This window comes from Phyllostomus discolor, chromosome 3 (assembly GCF_004126475.2).
Source record: "Phyllostomus discolor isolate MPI-MPIP mPhyDis1 chromosome 3, mPhyDis1.pri.v3, whole genome shotgun sequence".
NCBI lineage: Eukaryota > Metazoa > Chordata > Mammalia > Chiroptera > Phyllostomidae > Phyllostomus > Phyllostomus discolor.
Window position 1 is genome coordinate 21,538,478 of NC_040905.2, and position 27,104 is coordinate 21,565,581.

At 34.8% G+C, this 27,104-nt stretch overlaps 1 protein-coding gene across 7 annotated transcripts in view; it reads left to right on the forward strand.

Moving 5' to 3' along the window:
* CDH18 (cadherin 18) overlaps positions 1-27,104 on the forward strand; it is a 488,064-nt gene that overhangs the window by 391,670 nt on the left and 69,290 nt on the right. For all 7 annotated transcript variants that reach the window (XM_036020243.1, XM_028511442.2, XM_036020244.1 and 4 more), the window contains 2 exons: positions 1,859-2,026; positions 13,388-13,575. In XM_036020243.1, coding sequence (XP_035876136.1) covers positions 1,859-2,026; positions 13,388-13,575 — 356 coding nt within the window. The remainder of the gene's footprint in view (positions 1-1,858; positions 2,027-13,387; positions 13,576-27,104) is intronic.

Here is a 27,104-nt window from a genome sequence, read left to right on the forward strand (position 1 = left end):
CCATTCCACTTTTAAAAGACTATTTTTAACTTGAATATGCAACCAATTATCTTTCATTATATCAAGATATTGTCTGCCAATGTGTTAAACTCTATAGTTAGCAGTTATTGTAAGTTGGCATCATGCTGTGAATTGCGCTGTTAACTAATCAAGTGTGTGTTTGATTGAAGTCATTTTGGTTGTCTTTCTCAAAGTAGCTTGATGCAGTTGTGTTTAATACAAATAAAAAGTGGTTGTTAAATGCTGAATGATGTTTGGAGTACTATATACATTTTATATTATATGTTTGCATCCACATGATGCATATACATATATATTTAGATATTTATTAATAATATGAATCATCTACATGAGGACAGTTTTTATTTTAATTTTATGACTTCGTAAATATTGCTTGGATAAACTTGATCCTCTGGGAAATGTGTTCCATTTTTAAATTTAGGCCTCTCTTAACAAAGCTATGTAATTTATATTCATCTGTTTACTTACATGTAATTATAAATGGATATATAGTATTTTCATTTCTTATTGGATCCGAGTATTAATTCATGAAAAAGGCCACTAAATATCTATTTTGTCCTTATAAGATAAACAATGTAATGTTTACATGTGATTTTTGTAAGCAATCTCATCACTTTATTTTGCTTATGCACTTACATCTAGTTCTTATAATTTTTATTTTTTGACAAAAGTAGTGAGTTTCTTAGTCTTGATATATGAAAGTCTGTCCATAAAATATCCAGGCATATAACAAGAAAAATAGAGACATTTATTGAAGAAGACACAAGATACAAGAAACATTGTACATAGGGCAATGATGCTTCATCCTCCTCAAAGTCGGCACCTTGGAACTTTGCACAGTTCTCCCAATTGCCATCAGCTGCCCCGTCGTATTTTCCTGAAAAGTCTCTTCCCTTTCAAAGGTGATTTCAGTTTTGAGAAAAGCCAGAAATCACAGAGAGCCAAATCTGGGCTGTAGGGGTCTGAGTAACCTGGGTGATTTGATGTTTTGCCTAAAAGCTCTGCATGAGACGTGATGCATGAGCAGATGTGTTGTTGTAATGAAACTGTCAATCACCAGTTGCCCATAGCTGCAGCCTTCTGAGTCATCTGAATAGTTTCCACATAGGACTATTCAAGTTTAACACAAAATTTGACACAGGTTTGTTGCTCCATTAGTTCAGTCATTTTGAATGTGATGGCCACACAGTACACATGCTCACTCAACAGTGTCTACAGCCCCCATTAACTAGCACAGTGAAGTTGTCATTGTTCATGAATGCACATTCCAGTCCACTCTCCTTGGCTGCCAGGTTATATCCATGTCACACAAACAATTCTCATTATATTAACAATGGTTGAATTTTTCCAGAGACCTTGTAAATTAAAATGCCCACACCTATAATCTTTCTTCAAGTATCCACATTTCTCCAATGGTTTCCATCCTCAAACTTTGACAACCATGTTAAGAAACAATGCAAATTGTGCTGTAAAGAGGAAAATTAACCTCAGATCGTCTCAACTGAGGAGTGCAAGCTGTGGATGTTGAACGCACAACAGCACAAACAAGCTCCTGCTGCAGTGTGCCTTCTGGGAGCTTCTGCCCTGAGGGGTGAGGAAATGGGTGTTTTAGTTTGCCATGCATAGAATGGTTTGTGACATGTGCTTGTAAGAAATGTTCCAATTAGACAATTTAGTAACGTGGTTAAGGTACTCTTTGTCTCAGAAGCCTGGCTTGTCTCGCAGAAGTATTTCATTTGAAAATATATTTCTTAGAATAGAAAAATAGGAGAAACATTTCTATGTTAGGTCTCATTTATTGTGTAACTCACAATGGGTTGTTAAATATGTGTTACAGGAGTTATTAGAACTGCCTTACACAACATGGACAGAGAAGCCAGAGAACACTACTCGGTGGTCATTCAAGCCAAAGACATGGCTGGGCAAGTCGGAGGGCTTTCGGGGTCGACAACAGTCAACATCACCCTGACAGATGTCAACGACAATCCCCCACGGTTTCCTCAGAGTATGTACCTGTTTCTCCTCATTTGAATTTATTACTAGTCATTTATGTAAAGCAAAATGAAATACATGAATACATAATGTCATGTTGCTGTCATACAGTCTTCTTACATGGAATATTTTGTGTTTGTGCTGTATGGTCTCCCTTCTATAATATAAATAAGATAAAGAAATCATTCTACTGATTGTCTCCTGAACCTGGTAGATAATTGTCATGGGTTATAGGTATGTATTTCAGTAGATTTCACAGGTAAATATTTAAAATGGTGTAACTATACCGAGTAATGATACCCTGCATTTGCTAAAGTATTTATGGATAACTAAGTTATTCATAGAGATATTCAGAATAAATATTGATATGGGCATTCTCATGCAAAATGATGGCATATGTACCTTTTTGACTGAAATTTAGAAAGAAATTCTTTATATTAGGAATGAATGCTTTTCACATGTATACACACACCATCCAACAGAAAAGTATAGCTAATATAATGAGGCAGAGTCTTGGAGTAGAATATGGGCCTTGTGAATGGAAGGCATAAACTAGCTCAGAAGGAAGAGATATTTATGACATCTTCAGAATGAGGAGCAAATAATTATATTTGAGTATTTTTAAAGTGGCAGAACGGTAGATGACATTTTATAGAATAATCCTTAATTATAAAAGGCCTATAGGGGATCTGTCCCTTATGTTCTTCTTATACTTGAGTTTAAAAACTAATAAAATAGGCAGTGTAGTATGTCAGTAATGGCTCTTTACAAGTCAGTGCTACATGCCTTCCCCAGCTTTATCTTTCAATACTGGTCTCAGTAATGCCCAGGCCCAGCCACATGGAGCACTGGCTGTTCCTAACACAGGGTCACAATTGGCATAGCCTTAATTCAACTCAACTCTTCATACTCACAGTTCCCTTAAAAACCCTGAAATGAGTTGTTTTGAACTTTGTTGCAGAATGAGCAACGTTAATTAATCTTGATTTCCTGTCACATAGCACTTTCCATGGGCTTTCACGTTACATTTATTACCATAGGTGTATATCTCCATAACCACCCTGCATCTCTCTAAGTAAGAATGATGCTTGAATTGTCTTTGTAAACTTAAGCATTCAAATCAGTGCCCAGCCCTTGAAAAATGAGTGTTAGTGAGTAAATGAATGAGTTGAACTTAAATACTCTGTCAAACTACCTTTGCTAAAAGACAAGCAAGTCAAGTTCACAGTTAGGCAAAATCACTTTAAAATATTGCTTCTGGGGATAGGGTTATGTCACCTGGTTCACTGGCATTTGCCCAGTGAAGAAAGTGTGTCTGAAAGAAAATTATAAATCATAGTTAGGTTCATATTATATTAAACCATACCATATTATTAAATTTTAAGTGACTTAACAAAGTACACTGTATTTTTGTATTGTTTATAATTTAGTCCATACAATATACATATACACATATCACTTTTACAGAAGTGCTATTATTATTAGATAGGATGAGAAAACTCAAGTTGCAGATTTTTAAAAAGATAATAAGCAATAATGCCAAACTAAACTGAATACAAAGGTGATTATAACTTACAATACTAACTTGTCTACTCTATTTTCAAGTAGATTCTACCACCACTGTTTTTAAGATGTACATTAATAACTTAGAACTTAATCAAGTAAAAAAACCCAGTTCTACACAAAAGGGGCTCAGTGAATGTTTGGCCATGCTACAAACAGCATCTCGCTTTCTCTCTCTCTCCCTCCTTCTCTCTATAAATGAGTTTTAAAATTTACAACTCGATTAAAATTGATTTTAGAATTCAACAGAAAATTATACTAGTGACGAGTATAGTAATAGTGTTATTGTTGAAACATCCATTCATGGTGAAGCAATCATTTTACCCGACAAGGAAATAACAAATGTGTACTCTCTGAGTGAACTCATTATATCTAATGGATCCACCTTTCTTTAGTCAATATCAGTCTGTGCAGAATGACTGACAGATGTCATTCCTGCCATAGTGCAAGATGCAGTTAGTTTTGAAACACAGTCAACACACACTCTGACTTGTTTAAAACATATTTTATTTTGGCCCTGGCAGATGTGGCTCAGTGGATTGAGGGCCAGCCCGAGAACCAAAAGGACTCTGGTTTGATTCCCAGTCAGGTCACATGCCTGGATTGTGGGCTAGGTCCCCAGCTGGGGGAGTGTGAGAGGCAACCACACATAGATGTTCACTCTTTCTCTTTCTCCCTCCTTTTCCCTCTCTAAAAATAAATAAGTAAAATCTTTAAATAAAGAAAACTTAAAGGATATTTTATTTTACACTCAGATTGCAATAACATATTGCTGCTTTCAGAATAGTTTATTGCTAGCACGACAAAAGCAGCTTGCAGTAGAATATTTTTTATTTACCCACATGCATTATGACTCATCAAATGGCTACATATACAATTGGGATATATTGTAAACTGCTGGGAGAAAAAAATGGTGTAGTATGAGGACTGGTATTCATGAAACACCATGAAAAGCATAAATTCATATACAATTCAACTTATATAAAGATCTGATCCAGTTATCAAATGGATCCCGCAATCTAATTGTTTCTCTTAAGATGCATTTTTTTACATTTCTCCTGACTTCCTTCTGTCTTTACTGGTCTGAGTGAGCCATCTTTCTTACACCATTACTGTGATTGATTCTAATATAAACATCTAGCACAAAAAGTGCAAAAATATTACCTCCTAGTGTTTTTATTTATTTTTCTTTCTTCTGCTGATCTACCATGGCCAGAGACAGTGAGTCAAGTCAGCTTGCTATCTCTTGTATCTTCATTTAAGGTCAGCACTGTATTTTCATTTAAAGTACATAAGCTCTGAGTGACTCAGTGCTAGAGTGGACTAGATGGAAAATATTTCAGTGTGAGACTGCTCTCTTTAATAACGGTTCTTTTTTTAAATTCCAATTTGTCTGATCTTAATATAGCATGCCAGAACTTTTTATCAGTTACTATGTGGACGGTGTAATGTTTTACATCTTTTTACTTTCAAACTATATTTTCCTTAGTTCTTAAAAGTTTCTTTAAACCACCTAGATCTTACTGTTGTTTTTTTTTAATCTGGTGTTATAGTTTTTTTAAGAAGGGATTTTAAATGTGAGCAATATTTTATAAAAAGACCATTGGTATCAGTGAAGAGAATGACCTGGAAAAAAAGGCTTACCAGTTCAATTCCCAGTCAGGACACATGCCTAGGCTGTGGGCCAGGTCCCCAGTAGGGAGCACAATGGAATTCTATGCAGCAAAAAGAAAGAAGGAACTCCTGTCTTTTGCAACAGCATGGATGGAACTGGAGACCATTATGTTAGATGAAATAAGATAGTTGGTGAAAGATAAATACTATATGATTTCACCTAGAAGAGGAATCTAATGAACAAAATAATGAGCAAAATGGGACCAGAGGCATGGAAACACAGAACAGAGTGACAAGACTGAGTCATGCATTTTTCTGATTTTAAAATTGAGTATTTTAAAAATTTGAGGTTGTCTATTTAGAAACTTACCTGTCATAACATGTCAGTCATTTTAGAATTTGTTTTAAATTTATTTGGCCATATGCTAGGTCAAAAATTTTAGATTGATTTTTTTGCCTTTATTTACTGTATTTTGTATAGATATTTATGTTTATGGTCAAAGGCAAAGATTTCTTAGAAATACTTTGTTGCTAGTTTTTGTAAATCAGTTTTTAATTTTTCAAAAATGCTGAAAAATAAGAAGGATTCTTTATTAGAATTTATATATTTACCATCTTTTAGCTTCTTTATGAGTCATGATATGATTAAAAGTGAGAGTTATTCGGTCCTGGCTGGCGTAGCTCAGTGGATTCAGCATGGGCTGCAAGCCAAAGCATCTCAGGTTCGATTCCCAGTCAGGGCACATGCCTAGGTTGCAGGCCATGTCCCCAGTGGGGGGGCCACATGAAAGGCAACCACATGTTGATGTTTCTCTTTCTCCCTCTCTTCTACTTTATAAAAAATAATAAATAAAATCTTTAAAAAAAGTGAGAGTTATTCAAAAGTTGCCCACAGTATCTTCATGAGGAAAAATCTTTCATCAGACAACCAGCTTTGCTACAGCTGACACATTGTAAAACAGAGTGTGCTGTGTTAAGGAGTTTTAAAGATATTATTTCAGAGTACGGTGAAGATTCTCATATTGGACAATTGTTTTTTTTAATGTGTGACATTAAATGGCTCTAGTATTAGTCATTTACTTTATTTATGTGTTAAAAACATTGCAGGCAGAGCATAATACAATTCTTTTTTTAAAAATCTTATTTATTTATTTTTAGAGAGGAAAGGGAGGGAGAAAGAGAGAGAGAAATACCAATGTGCAATTGCTGGGGGTCATGGCCTGCAACCCAGGCATGTACCCTGACTGGGAATCAAACCTATGACACTTTGGTTCTCAGCCCGAGCTCAATCCACTGAGCTATGCCAGCCAGGGCTTTTTTTTAAATTTTATTTATTTATTACAATTCTTAATAATTAATATTCAACAGAAGTTTCTTAGATGCAGGAAAATTCCTGATTCTTTCTGTGTATTTTTTCATAATTTGAAAGTAGCATTTCTAATGGAGACCATCAGCATAAAATAGTTTAAAAGAGAGATTCAGAAACTCTCCAGTTAATCCTGTCAATGTCAGGCAACCTAAATAATTCAGATATTATAGTTCGTAATCATCTTTATGCCAATCGGTTTTCTCCCAGAATCATCCATAAGCAAATGTATGTCTTATACACAGCCCCTTACTTTACCATGTAAGTACTATATGTGTAATAAAAATATTAGTCTCAATAATGTAATGATCAGATTGATTACAGGTTTGGAAGTCTGTTGCCTGGGTTTATCATAGGAATGACTTATTTGCTCACTTTGCAAAGTTACTGAAGCAAGGAATGAGTCTTTTAAAAAGCAATTAGAATCAATACTATCCTGGGGAAAAAAAGTGTGTTGAAAGGGGCAAGCTTCACTGAGCAAAATGCCTTTTTATTATTCCTACCAAATCTTTTTTTTAAATGTACTTCAGCTAATCATTAGCATTTTATGATGCATTCTAAGAAATTGTGTGGAAGGGATAATATCTAGCAATTAAAGTTAGAGCACAGTCAGAAACAAAAATATGAAATGATATTTGTAGCTTTGTGCTATGTATATTTACATAGTATCAGAACAAAAATAGGCAATACTACCTCTTTTTGAAGATACCTTTAAACTTCCTAATGAGGTAGACTATAAGACTATAAGAAAATGAAATTATTCATTTATGAGGTCTGTCCAGAAAATGGCAAGCCATTGTTAATATAATGAGAATAATTTGTGTGGCATCGGTGTAACCTGGTGGCCAAGGAGAATGGACTGGGATATGCACGCATGAACCACGAGGACTTCACTGTACTAGGCAGTGGGGGGTGGCAGATGCCATCAAGTGAGCACATGAACTGTGTGTCTGTCACATTCAAAATGAATGAGTAGAGCAATGAATCTGCATCACATTTTGCATTAAGCTTGAACATTCCTCTGTGGAAACTATTTGGATGATTCAGAAGGACACAGCTGTGGGCAACTGCTAATTGACAACTTTATCATGACAACACATCCACTCATGCGTGGTGTCTCATGCCAAGTTTTCTTGTGAAACATCAAATCACCCAGGTGACTCAGGCCCCCTGCAACCCAGATTTGGTGTCTTGTGACTTCTGGCATTTTGCAAAACTAAAATCACCTTTGAAAAAGAAGAGATTTCAGACCATAGATTAGATTCAGGAAAATACGACTAGGAAGCTGATGGCAATTGGGAGAACTGTGTGAGGTCCCAGGGTGCCTGCTTTGAAGGGGACCTGAAGCATCATTGTCCTATCTACAGTGTTTCTTGTATCTTCTTCAATAAATGTCTCTCTTTTTCATATTACATGGCTGGATACCTTCTGGACAGACCTCATATATTCAAATGAAGAGGAAAAAAATTAACTAATATTCTACAAGTAATTTGATGTCTAAAATTCAATAATGCCCATTGCACTGATTCCTATTTCAGCTTCTCCATCAGCAAACCAAAGTGCCGTTAACATATTAGAGACAATTGTATGTTGTTGTAGTAATATTACCTTTCTCACTTTTGTGGGTGTCTCCCTATCATAACATTGTTCCTGCATTTATGGTATCCCAATTGTTGCCATTCTCAAGAAAGATTCAAATGGCAATTGTTCACATCTTGACCTAACTTTTACTGTGATAAAATCTACATAACATAAAATTTGCCACCTTAATAATAATTACAGTTCAGTGGTGTTCACACATTTACATTGCTGTGCAATCCTCAGTACCATCCATCCATCTGCAGAACTGTCTTCATTTGCAAAACTGAAACATCGTACCCTTTGAACGCTAACTCTGCATGCTCCCCTCTGCTCAGTACATGGTAACTAGTATTCAACTTTTTTTTTCTGTCACTGAATTTTACTTTTCTAGTTACATCATGTAAGTAGAATTATACAGTTTTTGCCCTTTTTAAATTTCATTTGCCATACTATTTCAAGCTTCCATTATACTATAGTATACATCACCATTTCATTTTTAAAGCTTATTACTATTCTATTGTGTATCAATTTACATTTTGTTTAGCCATTCACTATTGAAGGATAGTTGTGATGATTCCAGTTTAGTCATAACAGTACTATGACATTGCTGTGCAGATATATGTTCAAGTCACTGTCTTCATTTTTTTGCATGTGTAGCCAGAAGTAGGATTACTGGATTAAATGATAATTTTATATTTAATTTTTGAGGAATCACTACACAGTTTTCCATAGAAAATTCACTATTTTACATTTGCAACAGCAATGCACAAGTGTTTCAATTTTCTACTGCTTGTTAATATTTTTATTTTCTTTTGATTTTATTTTTGATAAGAACAATTCTAATTTCTTCATAAGTCAGTCTTTATAGCTTGTGTGTTTCTAAAATGTTGTCAGTTTCCTGTGAATTATCTGTCTTGTCAGTGTATAATTTTTATAGTATTTTCTTACAATTATTTTCTTTCTACAAAATCTATCGTTATATCGCCATTCTGTTTAAAGTCTTGTCATCTTTGTTGATTTTTTCATAGAGAGAATTGGGCACTGAGCGACACTTCCTGCAGACCAAAATCTGTGTCCTGGGGGAAGGGTGGGGCCGGAGCATGGGACACCACAGTCCTGCTTGGTTACTATGAACCTTCAACTTTTTCCAGAGCTCCTATAACTAATACTTTTTCAACCAGTTTCCAGTGTTTTTAATGTTTCCATAGGAATGAGGGCTTGGAGCTTCCTAACTTACCATTTTTCTGATGTTGGTCATATCATTAATTTTAAGGCATTTAATTTACAATTGTTCCAATATATTTAACTTTTTCAGATAAGAGGAAACTCTTCCTGAAAAATAACTTAAGGCATCAAGATGCTATAGGCTGTGTAGTTAACATTTGGTATGATAGACCCCTCATTCAGGGAAAAACTATCTTCACCCATTATCTAAATTTTCCATAAAAATATTCAATGATTGCCCTGGCTGGCATAGCTAAGTGGATTGAGCGTGGGCTGCGAACCAAAGTGTTGCAGGTTCGATTCCCAGTCAGGGTACATGCCTGGGTTGCAGGCCATGACCCCTAGCAACCGCACATTGATGTTTCTCTCTCTTTCTCTATCTCCCTCCCTTCCCTCTCTAAAAATAAATAAATAAAATCTTTAAAAAATATATTCAGTGATTGCCAAGAGTGAACCAGCCTGCATGACCATTCATTAAAAAGAAAAATAAAATAAATTTAAATATGCAAATGCTCAGTATTTTTGCTTTGACAAATATTAGGTATCTAATATGACATAGGAACTTAAATTTAGAGGAGTGAGCAGAAACAATTTATACTGGACCTGGATATCGATTTTAGTAATGCATGAAACAACTGTGTCAGTAGATACAAGTTAATTTAAGGGACTATAAGATGGCATCAGTTACCAAGTCCCAAAAGCTCATTCCTTCTATCAAAACCACTTGTTTAGGTAAAGAGCTTCCACTGGTACATATTAGCATAGATGCTCCAGTGCTGCCTGTCCCCAACCCTGAAAATGTGGAGAACGTTCTTCTCTACTGGAGCTTTCTTGCAGAACCCCAGGAAGCCCAAAGCGGCATACAGAGGAGTAATAAGAATTCAGGGGATCGTGTGTACTTGGTGCTGACACAATTATGAGTTTTCTTCCAGTAGACTTTATAGTTCCTCATGGCTGTGACGACATGAGTGCCCCTACACGACACATCTGATGCTGTGGTTTAAAGTTATCCAGCATCACAAATCATGTCAGTGGATTTTACATCTGAGAGGCAGACAGACATTTGTGACTGGAAAGCGGACTGTGAACGAGTTGAATGATTTATGCATGATTGACTGTGTGTCTGACTTCACTGTGTGAAACAATGAAATGAAATGAAAGTAGAGAAAAATCTGTATCCAATAAGCAAGTTAATACATTACATATGTAGGAGTGGTTGGAAAAGAAAACTGGAATGTTAGCATGCCTTTAAAAATAAGAACAAAAAATTAACATTCTAAAAAAATCTTTATGACTGAAAAATAAATTCGGAATTCAGACTAAGGTATTGCTTTATATTTTACTGAGAAAACACTACCTAGAGCTAAACTTACCCTGATGATATTTATTATAAACAACAAAATAAATCCTAAACTTATGGATGTGAGAAAAAGAGCCTACTTAACAGCAGTAAATCAGATGGCTAATTGTAGTTTTTTTCTTCTAACAAAATATATCTCTATCTCATAATCTTTAGTGATGTAAACATGGGCCCTTTGATTGGTTTGGGAGGAGTCTTTGTATCACATAAATTTACATCAAATCATTACCTATTTCAGCCTCAGTAAAACAACAATTTATTTTACCATGAAGGATTTTTTCCCAGTGATTTTTCACTGCTACACAATTTAGGTATAATATCTTTCCATTATTGACAACTATTAACACAATAACTTTTCTCTAGTAAATGCTCTAAGAAAAGGGATAGAGCTAGGAAAACTCTCCCCTTAATTTGAGTAGGGAGAATTAAGAATTAAGTCCTGTGCCATCAAAAAAAAAAAGAAAGAAAGAAAGAAAAAGGAGAATTAAGTGCTTATGAATCCAATTATAGAATTTATTTCTAAAAATTAAATATATGGTATCTTTATTCCTTTATGTCCTTATTTCTTTCTTTCTTACCCTGTCTCAAGCTCATACATAAGCAGAAATACTTTTTAACACACAGATATGTGTTTGTATGGATAATATGTGTGGTTATATATGTTTATGTGTGTGTGTGAAATTGCAGTCTGGGTGGTATTTTTTAATCTAATTGAATGCCCTTGAAAACGTGGTAACATTCTCACAGTACATAACCTTCTTGTGAACTCAAGCAGAGTACCCTGAGGAATTCTTTTGGCAACAGTAGAAATGCTGAGTGGACTGCACCATTAAATTATTTAGATGGGTTATCCCCGGTAACCACAATACTGTTGTGTCTATGAGTTTTTGTTTGTTTGTTTTTTGTTTGGTTAATTATTGGTTGCTTTCAATTTTATATCCCACATATGAGTGAAATCAAATGCTTCTTAACTTCTTCTGTCAACTTATTCTGTTTAGCAAATTATTCTCAACATCTATTGATGTTGTTGCAATGGCAGTATTAAATTTCTCCTTATGGCTGAGTAGTATCCATATATGTATACTTACACACACACACACACACACTCTACAATTTCTTTATCCAATCATCCATCAATGGGCACTTAGGTTGTTTCCATGTCTTGACCAACTTGAATAAAACTGAAATGCATATTGAGTGCATATAATTTTGTGAATGTTTTCAAGTTTTGTATAGATACCCAAAAAGGGAGTTGCTAGGGTATCTGTTATCTCTATTCTTAATTTTTAATTTTAATGATCCATTTTTACTTTATTATAAAATGACTTTAAAATATTTTTAGAAGCTGACTGGAAATGCATGTAAATACATGTATAAAATATTTATTATACTTTTTGTCACAGCTTGTACATTAAGCCATATATATACACCAAAATAAGTTTATTGATCAAAATAAAAATAACATTTATGGCCCTGGCTGGTGTAGCTCAGTGAATTGAGCATGGGTGTGCAAACCAAAGGGTCACTGGTTCGATTCCCCATCAAGGCACATGCCTGGGTTGCAGGCCAGGTCCCCAGTAGGGGGGCACATGAAAGGCAACCACACATTGATGTTTCTCTCCCTCTCTTTCTCCTTTCCTTTCCGTCTCTCTAAAAAAATAAGCAAATAAAATCTTTTAAAAAATTACATTTATGGGTTTTTTTTTTTTCCTGTTTTCACTTTGAATTTCACATGTTATTTGGAGAAAGAAAGATTGGGGATTGCACTAATACTTGAGTAGGTATTATGTTCATTTTTGCTCAACTTAAGAATGAAAACTTCCTTCATCTATCTTTCTGTCGTTTACAGGTAAAGAGTTGATAAAATACTTTAATACAGGGATCTACAAATTCTTTACATTAGGCTATTTTGCATTATGTGTTAAAGTTTATATAAATCAACTATTTCATTACTAAGTGGTGTGCTATTGGGATGGCCAGAAAATTTTTTTTTTCTAAGATGGATCTAGTAACCCTTAGTTGCCTTCAACTTCCTTTGACATCCTGTGTCTTTCTAACAATTTAGTTAGATTATAAATTGATAGCTGTAATATCAGTGTACATTAAAAAACATCAAAATTAGTGACTTTTTGTGTAACCATTTTAATACTAAAGATGGGAGAAAGTGGACATTTTCAGCATATTGTGCTTTATTATTTCAAGAAAGGTAAAAACATAACTGAAACATAAATGTGTGCAAGTAAGTACATTGGGAAGGTTCTGTGACTAATGGAACATGTCAAAAGTGGTTTGCGAAGTTTCATGCTGGAGAGTTCTCACTGACGATGCTCCACGGTCAGGTAGACCAGTTGAAGTTGACAGCAATCAAATTGTGACATTAATTGAGAATATCAACATTGTACCACATGGGAGATGGCTGACATACTCAAAATATCCAAATCAATAAAGTTATTGGTGAAAATAAAAAAAACATGCCTTTCATTTTGTGGAAAAAAGCATACAGGCTTTTTAGCCAACCTAATAATATTTAAAATGTGAAAACAACTTTATTTTATGCATTACTTAATTTAATGTTTATTTAAATATATTTTCTAAATAAATTAATGCATTTTTCTTGTAAAATATGAACCTTATCATCAACATGTTTCATATAAAATATTTTTCAGAGCACTATCAGCTGTATGTTCCCGAGTCAGCTCAAGTTGGTTCAGCTGTTGGGAAAATCAAGGCAAATGATGCAGACACTGGTTCAAATGCTGACATGACATACTCCATCATTAATGGTGATGGTATTGGGATATTCACCATCTCTACTGACAAAGAGACCAGAGAAGGGATCCTGTTCTTAAAGAAGGTAAAATGAAAATAATGTAATTGATTTAGGTAACTCATTTTTCCATGAATAGAAATTTGGCAGAGGTGTGAATAATCCATGTTATCAGGTCATTAAATGATAAAAATATTTCCTCTTTAAAAGGTAATTACTTTCAATTATGCAATATGTAACTGAGTCTTTGGATACTCTCTTATAAAGTGTATTTTGTATTTTGAAAAGATATGATTTAGAATACACTGTGAATGTGCCCCTCATTTTTGTTCTCAGGTAACAGGTTTATCATCATGTCAGTTCTATTAATACCACTACACTGTGTTGTGGTAATCTGGTAACATTAAGAGGCTTTTCTACCTAATTTAAAAATCTTCATCGTGTTAGGTAACATTCTTTAAGATATAGGTTTTTACTTGATGGTCTTAGATCCATCAACCCAGCTTTGGTGAAACCATTACCCTTATCCCCCATTCTTTTCTATTAATTTTTTAAATTGTTGTTCAATCAGTTGTCTCCGTTTTCCCTCCATTACTCTCCCCTACCTATCCACCCCCACCTGACACATTCAATCCTCCTCCCTCAGTTGCCTTTGTCCATGGATCCTTTATGTATGTTCCTTAACAACCCTTCCCCTTAGGAATTTGCCATTAGGCTGAATCTATTGTTTTTGTTTTAAGAGTATATAATCCTCATGTCCTTATGAAAGTGAAGTGGAACTCAGAAAATTGCCAACAAACAATTTAAATGTAACCCCTAGTGCAGTGTATCTCAGTCTTTAAATGTTTAATGATTTCATCTTTAAAATCTACTACTATTTAGATCCCTAGGCACTAACTGTCACATATTTTGTTTTGGAAAGGATGAAGTGAGTGGGGCCAAGGGATTGGCCTTTTTAGCAAGTACTCCAAATTATTCTACTGTAGAATATGTTCAGAACACAGGCTGAGACAATTTACCTTCATGTGCTATTGTAGATATTAAAGTGAAACTACCTATTTTGTATATACCTTTATATGTGTGCAATATAAAGTCTTATTAATGCTTTTAGTAATCACAATTTCGTATTGACTTAAAATTCAAAACTGAATTGTTTTCTGGATGCTACACAAAGTAGAACACAAAAATGTGTAAATACTTACAGAGTGGTAGACACCATTTGTCTGTGTAATAAAACATGCGTATCTTCCCTTAAGATATATTCTCATTTTTATCTTTTTTTTCCTGAAATTGAGCCTGGGTCAAAAATGTGATAAAAGTATCAGTTTCATATCTTTATTTAGCAACTCTAGGGATTCTGAGTGCCTCTTGTGTGCCTCCTGCTGTGCTCCACACAAACTATGCAAGGGAGAGCGGAGTCAGACTGTGTGCGTGACTGAGCAGAGCTTTTGATTTCTGAAGGCAGACAGACATTGATCAAACATCACATCGGTTCCTTGATCAATAATAAAACATTTTCTATGAAGGAGTGTTATACAAAGGCATTTGGGGAAAATATAGAATATTTGACCCTGTCTGATGGTCCACAATGGCTGAACAGGGAATTGAAAGAAACTTACAAGTTATTGGTGAAGAGCCTTAGGACAAGCATTCCAGGAAGAGAAAAGAAAAAGTGCCAAGAGTCTGAGGAGGGTAGAACATAGTTCCTTAAGAAACCAAATAACTTTGTTGATTCTGGAGCAGGAAGAGGATGTGTTTAAGTCAGTAGGTAAAAGGGCACACAAGGCCTTATTGAATTTTACCCGGTGGAGAGCCCTTGAAGGTTTGTAAGCTGGTCTCATTTCATGTCAACATTTCTTATTAAATGTTGATGTAAGCTTCACGAGGACAAGACTTTTTAACTCTCCTCAACATCTAGCGTGTTTTCTGACACAGTGCATTCATTAAGTGTTAGATAACTGACAGACGGAAATATGGATAAAAAGATGAGGAGGGTATTGTCTGCTTTTCATTCCTTGAATGGTCTTCACTCAGGGAAATAGACCAGTTCTTTCTAAAATATAAACTCTGAAACCTAAAAACATCAACATAACACCAATATCTGAAAAACAAGTGGAATGCACAAGACAAATACAGTCTTGGAAGAAAACATTTAAACAGGGAGAGAATATCAGTATTGAAAATTCCCAAGGGAAACAGTATAGGTGGAAAATAGTGATGGATAAAATGTGAACATTCTAGAACTTTAAATCAATTTAAGATTATAAATATTAATTGTATTTGGTAAAAGGGAGGACAGGGTGGTTGTCACTAGCAGTTTTCAGCTCATAATCATCATCATCATCATCATCATCATCATCATTTTCAACATAATAGTAACAGCAAGTAGTATCTGTTGAATGTTTCCTCAGTGTCAGGAAAGGTTTGAAGTACTTTTTGTCTCTTGATTAGCTGAGATAGGAGACCTGTTAACATTTCTTTAAAACTCACTTGGGCATTAAATATAAGAGTGTTACTAGCTTCACTAATAGAAAATAAACCAAATTACATCTAAAGAAGTAAAGCCAAGGCTACAGAAACAGAATCATGGAGAGATAAAAAATTGGAGCCAAGTAGAAATTCATCAACAGAAAACTGATCTTGGGAGTCTGCCTTCAGAGTCTGGACAATTACTTTTTTTACATTCTCAATTGGAGAAAACATATATTTTTCTTTGCTACAATAGAAAAAAGAACAAATTCAGTGTGCTGGAGAGAAAACGTGAATAAAGGAAACTGAGAAAAAAGAAAAATCACGTCATCCTCTTTGGGAAACTTGATAGTGAAGTGGTGGAGAAAAGTTATGAAGCAAATTAAAGAGAACATGATGACATAAACACTTTTTATTCTAAATTGGGGAGCATGAAAGTGTGTTTCTATGCAGATAGGTAAAGGGTCAATGGAAACAAGAAACTGAGGATACAAAAGAGAGGATTACTGATTTGAAGAACTGAGCTAAGATGGAGATGGCCCTGCTTAGAATCTTGATCATAGGTGGAAAGAAACAACCCATGGTGGTATGCCTTATTCCATGAGAAATCAGACGGGAGGACAAAGAAAATGGTTGCAGATAATTTTCTAATGTGATAGACTCAGTGTGTACGTGTATATATGTGTGTGGGGGGGGGTGTCCTTGATTATAGAGCATCGTTGACTTTAAAAAGTGAGGGTGATGGTGAATGGTTTGAATATACGTCTGATCTGAAATACAAGTATATTCTGTGGGATTAAGGACAGTGAGGGTTTTACCACCCTGCGTGCTTCAATTAATTTATTTGTTTTGTAAAAATGAAGGGAAATTGATATATCTGTATGTGCGTGCACATATATCTAACATTCTTCATTCCATATTGCACGCACACACACAGAATAGGTATTTTCAAGATAGGATGATTGTTTCACTTGCATAAAGGGTAGTGATGGTATATTAAAAATAATCTGGACGGTTAACAAATTCAATTTGACTTTTACTTTTTTCCCTGAATTTGTTTTCTAATGAAATCTAGACTTCTGCTAGGATACATTAATGTTTGCATTCATCTAGGTTTTTGATCCTTCAGACTAACATTGCAAATCTGAGTTGCTTCATTACTATGTTTTATGTTGTAAATAATAGCAATTTAAAACCTAAACTCTTTGACTCCATGAGTCTTAACCTGACTCACAGGGCAGGATATGGATAAACGTCCATTAAAACCTGTTCCTATTTAATCTTTAAAGCAGCTCACGTTAGCCTGAAAGTCAGAGCAGCTAATCTTTCCAAAGATCAAAACCAGCAGTGCTCTATAAATCAGCTTACAAGAGTGTCTGCAGGTTCCTGCCCATATCATTCCCTCATCAGAAAATTGCCAAGTTAAATTCACCAGTCCATGGTATGGTACCTTGTAAATACACTTTGATAACTTTCATTCATTGTTAAATGGAGCCTGACAGGGTGGAAAGGGGAAAAAGTGATAAGAATGAATGCAAGTTGAAGCACTCTTTCCTCTAACTCAAAGATCTACCTGAGGGTGTGCTTATTAGCAGCCTGTTTCAAAATCTCTTCTTGGGCTCTTTACATCACTTTGCATTCTTTATAAATTTGTTCTATGTTTTTCTTTTAAGTTCAAGGCTCCAACCCTATTTGCTCCTAATGACTTTCTGTAATATTCTTTGTAGCATCACTTCTCTTTTTTATGCCTATTTAGTACCTTATACAATGCCTGATGATTTAAACCAAAAATCTTAAATTTATCTGCAAATCAATGAAGGGTGGTTGAAATCATCCTCTTAATGGCAGACAAAACATAAATTTTGGTCCTGCAATTTAAGAAATATATGACATTGTCTCAAGTCTTTTAATCTTCAGTTTTCTTATTTAAGCAGTGTACAAGGTGCTTATTAAAAATAGATAAGGTGAAGAGAGGTTCTAAGTTGGGCCTGGATAATAATTATAATAATACCAATAATACCTTCATATTTACTTTTCTATTTGTCTTCCCTTCTCTCTGTATTTGCATTAGATTTTAAATACAGTGTCCAGACCACCCCAAGTTGTTGTTTAGCTGCCTTCCTTTGTTTTATGTTGCCCACTTCACCTATAAGCTCATAAAGAATGAAATATCTTGTGGTATTATATTCTGTCACATGCACACACTGCCATTCTTGTTTCTTGGTAATCTACTTCCTCTTTCTTCTTTTGTAAAAAAGATTTTTTTCCAGACTTCACATTTAATATGTTTGTAGTGCAGTATTTTCAGGTATATTTCAGTCATAAGTCTTTCTTTGATTGTCTTTTCTGTTATTCACTAATTTCTTACTGCATAAAACAGAACAATCCCATATGTCTCTCAAATTTGCTAGGTCTGATGAATAGGAAGACCTTATTCTAGTTAATTTATTATAAATGCACTAGTAATTCCCATGAATATTCAAGGTCTGTCTGGAAAACATCCAGCCACTGTTAATATAAGAAGAATGGTTTGCATTACCTCAATGTAACCTGGCAGACAAGGAGAGTGCACTGGAATGTGCATATATGAACAATGACGACTTCACTGTATTAGTCAGTGGGGGAGGTAGATAATATTGAGTGAGCATGTGTACTGTGTGGTCTTTGCATTCAAAATAACTAAGTAAGTAGAGCAAAAATCCGCATCAAATTTTGTGTTAAGCTAGAGCATTCCTGTACAAAAGCTATTTGGATGATTCAGGTCACAGCTATGGGCAGCTTCAGCATGACAATGCCCCACTCATGCATTACATCTCATGTAGAGTTTTTTGGCAAACCATCAAATCACCCAGATGACTCAGCCCTGCAACAGCCCATATTTGGTGCTCTGTGACTTCTGGTTTTTCCCCAAACTAAAATCACCTTTGAAAGGGAAGAGATTTCAGATTATCGGTGAGATTCAGGAAAATTTGATGGGGTAGCTGATGGAGATTGGGAAAACTGTGAGGTCTCAAGGTACCTACTTTGAAGGGAATTGAGGCATCATTAACTTATGTACAATGTTTCTTGTATCTTTTTATATTTTTAAATATATTTTATTGATTATGCTATTACAATTATCCCATTACCCCCCTTCATTCCCCTCCACCCTACACACCCTCTACCACCCACATTCCCCCTCTTTAGTTCATGTCCATGTTCATAAGTTCTTTAGCTTCTACATTTCCCGTATTATTTTTGCCCTTCCCCTGTCTATTCTCTACCTACATTCTATGCTACTTATTCTGCATACCTTTCCCCCCATCTCTCCTCCTCTCACTCCCCTGTTGCTAATCCTCCATGTGTTCTCCATTTCTGTGGTTCTGTTCCTGTTCTAGTTGTTTGCTTAGTTTGTTTTTGTTTTTGTTTTAGGTGTGGTTGTTAATAATTGTGAGTTTGCAGTCATTTTACTATACATGTTTTTTATCTTCTTTTTCTTAGATAAGTCCCTTTAACATCTCATAAACTAAGGGCTTGGTGATGATGAACTCCTTTTACTTGACCTTATCTGAGAAGCACTTTATCTGCCCTTCCATTCTAAATGAAAGCTTTGCTGGATAGAGCAATCTGGGATGTAGGTCCTTGCCTTTCATGACCTGGAATACTTCTTTCCAGCCCCTTCTTGCCTATAAGTTCTCTTTTGAGAAATCAGCTGACAGTCTTATGGGAAATCCTTTGTAGGTTACTGTCTCCTTATCTCTTGCTGCTTCTAGGATTCTCTCCTTCATTTTTACCTTGGCTAATGTAATTATGATGTGCCTTGGTGTGTTCCTTCTTGGGTCCAACTTCTTTGGGACTCTCAGAGCTTCCTGGACTTCCTGGAAGTCTATTTCTATTGCCAAAATGGGGAAGTTCTCCTTTATTATTTGTTCAAATAAGTTTTCCTCTTGTTACTCTTCCTTTTCTCCTTCTGGTACCCCTCTAATTCGGATGTTGGAACATTTAAAGATGTCCTGGAGGTTCCTAAGCTTCTCTTCATTTTTTTGAATTCTTATTTCTCCATTCTTTTCTGTTTGGTTGTTTCTTTCTTCCTTCTGGTTCACTCTATTGTTTTGAGTCCCAGTGTCTTTCCCATCACTATTGGTTCCCTATGCATTTTCCTTCATTTCTCTTAGTGTAGCCTTCATTTGTCCATCTAGTTTGCAACCAAAATCAACCAATTCTGTGAGTATCCTGATCACCAGTGCCTTGAATTGTGCGTCTGTTAGGTTGGCTATCTCTCAGTCACTGAAAAGTACTTGTTCTGGGACTTTTACTTCTGTTTGAGCCATCTTTATTTTTTCCTTTGGTCTGGTCACACCTGTTACATATGAGGGGCAAAGCCTTAGGTGTTTGCCAGGGCGGGGCACCCCAGTCCCTGCGCTGTGACATGGATGTGTGGGCGGGGTCTGAGAGGGAACAATGGTGGTTGCTCTGCTCTCCTTTGGACCTCAGTCCCTTCTGCCACTTCCCCCAAGCAAAGTGGGCCCCTCTGGTGCCAATTCCTATGTGGGTGGGCTTGTGCACCCCGTGGGACTTTCTAACGACCTCTCCTGTGAGTCTGGGAGTCTCTCCCTGTGCCTCAATCCCCACAGGTGTCCTCAATCAGTGTCCCGAGGATCTATTTCCTAGCACTGTGATCCTGGGTTGTACGCAGTGCCTTGCTTCACAGTTGCTGCCTCACTGGGTCTGCCAGTTGCCACCCCTCAGCCAGGGTCTGCCAGCTGCCGCTTGCGGGCTCAGGGTCCACCCACTGCGATCTTGCACACCCTGGATGCCTCACACGCCTGGTCCCAATGCTCTCTGTTCTCCTTGCCGTGACTCTCACTTAGCTACCCACCCCCACCCCTCCTACCAGTCTGGATGAACAGGTCTAATTTAACTTCTTGGTTGTCTGACTTCCATACAGTTCAATTTTCTGTCTGTTCTGGTTGTCATTCTGTTTCTAAATTGTTGTTGTCCCTGCCTTGGTTGTGCAAGGAGGCACAGTGTGTCTACCTATGCCTCCATCTCTGCCAGAACTGTTTCTTGTATCTTATATCTTCTTCAATAAATGTCTCTCTTTTTCATAGTACATGGCTGGATACATTCTGGACATGTGTGTGTGTATGCTATAAACATATCCCTGTTTATAATAGTGCTTAATCATTTTTATTACAAGGTATTTTTATGTGTTTATTCCATACTGTATATTATACAATTTTTAACATGCACTATACTATTTTAATTATGACGTGATCCATTGAGATGGATCATAAGAGTAAACATAATGTTATAAAAGTTATTCTAAAAGTTTAAGTGAATTCTAAGAAAAAAACAATGTGGAATGTGTTTCGCTATAACAATCTTAGGTCTATTCCTAATAACCACCTTTTTTTTTTTAGTAGGTTATGTTCATTTGATTTTCTGTGTCATTACTTTGCTAGACATTGAATGACAGCCTGAGAATCAGGGTGTTCTTTGCCATGAGATTGGAAAGCTTTAGGCCATGAACTATAAAGAACAACAAACAGAGCATCTCAACCCATTGTAAATACATATACAGGCAAATGCATGAGCTTACTTTGCACCTAAGAAAAAATAAGTTTCTGATTCTAATGAACCATTTACAAAAGCTGAATACTCATTAGGGATATTATTATAAAAAACCTCAGCAAATGTGAAATTTTTATAAGGTTTTAATATTTAGAAAGTAATTCTCCTGCTTAGCCAGACTCCAAAGAGAAAAGAATCCAAGCTTCAATTCAATGAAATCTTTGTGTTTGTAATAACATTTGACAGACAATTGCTCTTGGACAACTTCTGCTGTTACTGTTCATCTGCAGGCATGGCTATGGGCCTGGAATTGTAGATCAGTTGAAACTACCCTGAAGTCAGTTGAAGTTTATATATACCTGCATTATAACTTAGTGCACTAGTTGGATCAAAATGATCGCTCAAAATATCCTGATGGGTTCAACTATTCATGTTCATGTGTTATCAGTGTTCACATGTGTGGGTACATATCAACACATATATATACACATAGATATGCTTGTATTTAACTATGTGCATAAATAATATGTAGTATTAAACTCACTATATATGTATGTATATGTAATTTGAAATAAAATATTTGTATTTATTTTCCCAGTCTTCAAATGACAATAAACAAAAACATGTAATATTCATTTGTGTTGATGCACTTGGAATTATACATGTTGAATAAACATGACACTCTCTCACATAGAGAAATTTATAGCAAGAAAGCCCACACATTGTTCCAGTCTCCACAGAATGCCCATCACTCAGGGAAAGCCTCTGACAAGGACTGCAAACACAGCATCAAGAAGACAGTCAAGCTGAAGAAATATTCAAATTCATGCCATTTATCTTATGGTTTGGCAAAATCATACCATTCACATTACACATTCTTTCTAGGAAACAAAATTAATAATGTTAGTCACTATCCTAGGATTTGGCCAATGTTTGCATGAATGAAGTGATGTTTTTGATGTGCTAAAATATTGATATCAAGTACACTACTGCACTCCTATTTCTGCATTTGAAAACCTGGATGATGATGCAATATGGAAATCAAATGAAGATAGATCAAAATAGTATTTTTTCTTAATATTCAGGAAAACAGAATTTTAGTTCCTTCCTGAACTCCAAAAAAGAATGGAGTCATAGAATAAGTTGACTTAATGTTATTTTAGTACCCTTTTATTTATGATGGTTATATAGCTCTAGAGGAGGAATATACTAGTGTGATTGAATGAATATTATCAGTGACTAATGAGTAAAAATTAAAAGGTCTCAAATATGTAGAGCTGGCTGGAAAATGATTGATGGGAAAGATGATAACTACAGTAATATTAAATGTGTTCATATCAAAGAGGGAAAATATGTTATTTTATAAGTTAGAGTAATGATATGTAAAAGTAATTACTAAGAGCAATATGATGAAATTAAGAAACTAAAATTTAAGATAGAAATTGGAGGTAAGTCACTGAGGGTGAATTGCATTAGGATACAGAGGGGTAACTAAAACGAAAGAAGGGAAGACCCACTGACCGGGGAAGTTCAATTCCAGGAGAACAAGTACTTCTAGCAGGGGCATAGTTGATGAAGAATTTTGCATGAAAAGCATTTCAGTTACTAAGCTCTGTGTATCAGTGAGTTACAGGCATTATAAAAATAAGGGATCTGGTAGTGAGAATTACTTAAATTAGAATTAAGGAAGTTATCAGTACATTTTCAATGTTATTGTAAATACTTACAAAGGTGATGCATGAATGTATCTTTTAATAATGAGGCCATTGTATTCCACTAAAAATATTTTCATCCTTAGTCAAAAATTTGAACGTTACACTGCCTTATATATGTGCTAACTAGATGTTAAGCAGTGTACCATACTACCTAAAGGTAGAGTCCCAGTGCCTGAGTTCAAATCCCAAATGTATCACTACCAAGCTGTTGACTTGTGCAAGTTAGTTACCTTTTCTGAGCCTTGATTTCCTTTCTTGTGAATGGGAAACAATTATACCTCATAGAGGTGTTGTGATAATTAAATGAGTTAATGTATGTTAATTGTTTAAGTCTTAGATAGGTTGTTAACTATTCATATTTTGAAAATAATGTGGAATTGTCCATCCTTCAGATGTAAACCATGTAAGAGCACCTTTCTACACTCTAAACACAGCTAGATTTAAGATTAAGGGAAGGCTTTTAATCACCCACCATGTAATAGGGACTATGGCAGATACCTAAGATATGAAGATGAATCAGATACTACTCTTTCTCTTAGGGAAAACTGAGGACACATGAAAAATGGTTATAATACATGATGCTAGGTGCTAATGATATAGGTTTATTTATCATTAAGTAAATGAAAGAGTCAGGGAAATCTTTGTGTGGCAGATATTTTTAAGCATGAATAGAGCAGCATGTAGCAGATACTCAATAAAATAAATGTGAATTAAGGGCTTTACGTCCAACAATTGATACATTGTCCTTCAAGAACAGAGATTACATGTAAGCAACTTTGAACATTAAATATGTGGAAACATTACTTTAGTCAATTCATCATTAAACCAAAACAGCTGTGGGTAGTAAAGGAAAATGATAGCAAAACAAAACCAGAAACACCTAAAACACAACAACAACAAAAAGATTAAAATAAAAGAATCACAACATAAATAAAAAGGAAAGTAAGATTTGTGATATTAATGCCTACCATGATGGAATCCAAACCAAAATTATACAGAAAGAGAAAACTTACAATTCACAATGTATTTACAAAAAAGCTAAATATATATGCAGAATGTTAAGATAGCAACAGCATTTGCAAAACAATATACACATATAATATACCAATAAATACCACAGTATTTACCACATTGTAAATACCAATGTTGTGTTACAATATATGCAAGGAATTAATTATAGACCACACAAGTATTACGGTTATTTCAACCCATGACAAATAAAATGTTTTAAAAATGCAAATAATTCAATAACAATTAGTAGGGAGGCAATATGTATTAATAACTTCCTGAAGATACATGTCTTTTATTTCAAGTGTCCTTGGAGCATTTAACAACATTAAGCATGTAGAATCTTCAAAGAGCATATCAATAAATGCCCAGAATCCAAAATAGTACAAACAAAATGCTGTCCTCCAAATGCAATATGACTAAAAATTACTAAAACTGATCCAGAAAACAACAAAAATTTCCTTAACTTGGAAACTTAACAACCACAACAGCAATCTTTTCTTTAATACCATAAAAACTAAAGGCTAAATGTGCAACAAAATTGCAGAATTTCTAGAAAAAAATAAAAGATAGATATGAAAACTATAATATGCAAAATAAGTACTTCTGGAAGTATATTAATAATCTTAAATATATTAGATATAGAAAGCAAAATAATAAAACTAGATAAACATAGTACTAAAATATTAGGGAAAAATAAAAAGAAAAAATAAAAACAAAAAAGGTAAGAAATCAGGAATATTAAATATAAAAACCTAAGTTTTCAGGAAGAAAACAATACAATAAATAATAAAACAATAAATATGCTTTAATCTTGTTAAGAAATGTGAAAGGAATAATAAGAAATAAATAGCTAGAAAAAATGGAAAGTGTAACAATATCTTCTATTCTATACAAATAAATTTCACATAGAGTGTATTTTTGTCAAAGTTTCTAGAAAGTAATTTCAAAGAAATAGAAAATACCTATAAAAAGTTTTCATATAAGAAAATGAGAAACCTGTGAAAGGACTACCTCTCCAACTACTTCAGATTCAATGATAAACAAAGGAAATTCTATCAAACCTTAACATTTGATAACATGATTCCCATGCTATTTAAATCTTTCAGCACACTAAAAAAAATTGCACTGTTTTTATATGAAGCAAAGAAATCTCTATTAGTTTCTAGGGCTCCTGTAACAAACTACAACAAACTGGGTGGCTTAAAACATGATCTCAGAGCTCTGAAGGCCAAGAGTTTGAAATCAAGCTAGGGGTTGGCTAGGATGCATTCCCTCCGTAAACTCTAATGGATAATGCATTCCTTGCTTCTTCCTGCTTCTGATGACCCCATGCATTCCTTGGTTTGTGGTCACATCACTTCAGTCTCTGAAAGTGTTAGGACTGGAATTGATAACATAGACTTGCAGTTTTCAAAGAAAACAAATTTGTCATAGTTCTGAAATGTTGTAAATAGAAAAAAACTATATCCATGTTATCAACTCCCTATCCCTACATCAAATATCTTGGTCAGGCAAAATTTATATAGTAAATAATAGGAAATGTAAAATATAAAATAGACTTGGAATAATATAAAAATAACTATACTCTTAATCCAAACACTATATACTATTATAGTTAGAGTACAAAACAAAGAATCAGCATACTTTACATTGTATATGTAAACCTACAATCACTAAAAATAAATAAATGGATATAGTTCCTTCTCACTTTTTCTGAACTTGCAGTTCAGCACTGCTTATTTTTCTCATAAACGAGGTTGTTAAAATATTTCCATGTGCATTAGTTTGCCTGCGTCTATACTTCTTTTACACCTGAAATAATCCTCTTATTCCTTGGTGGCTCCAGATGGGTGTTCATCCATCCATCTGCCAGTCCTGGCAAACAACTTAGGCAAAATATTTATCCCTATCTCGATGTAGTTAAATATATATCAGATAATCATAAACATGAAATTGCGTGTCCATATTAACAGCCTGCTTTTTAGCAGTAGGTAGGTTATTGTTAAAGCAAATGACATCTAACTTGCAGAGGGTTCTGCTCAAAAAACAGAAAAAGAGATGTTCTTGAGTTGGATACACAGCTTAATAATATGTGAGGGGATAGAAGTGGCCAAAATTACCTCTGCAATTTCACTGAGAATTACAAAACTATGAGTGCCAACACTAGTGAATAAGTGGAGATGCGTGTTTTTAAATTCTGTTATCACCCTATTAGTAAAATAAATTAATTAGTAAATCCCTATTTATTAGTAGAATAAATTAATCCTACTATTTTAGCCTTAAGGTCTCAAACACTCATGTTGAAAGAGAAAAACCTTAGTCATTATAAGGTCTACCAGATGCAGCAGGTTGACTCAATAAATCTTAAGCAAATGGCAAACTCACCAAGGATGTTGCCTTCCAAGAGCAACAAGCCCAGGTGGTGACCATCCAGGCTTCTCTGAGCCAAGAAGGACCATATCCATCCACCCAATTCCTGATAGGCAGCAAGCGTATACCATTGCGAGGCTAGGCTATTTAAATGTGGGTAAAATGTATGGAATGAAACAAAGAAAAATTCTCATTCACTAATATTAGAGAGAGAGGTGTCAAGAAAAGAAAAAAGAGATGCAGCCTATGAGTCCAACTAGGGATAATGCAACTCCCAACCAAGATGGATTTTCTTTTCTTTGGCAAGTCATTTCTAGTTTAAATTCCCTCAGAAGAAAATAGCTCCCAATTGGTGAGTGACACACTATAGAATCAAAATACACCCAAAATATATGTTTATCATATGTAAATATATATATTGTATATATGATCCACATTAGAGAATTTAAGTTGTTGAGATTTTAAACATTTCTATTTTGTTTTATAAAAACCTGTAAA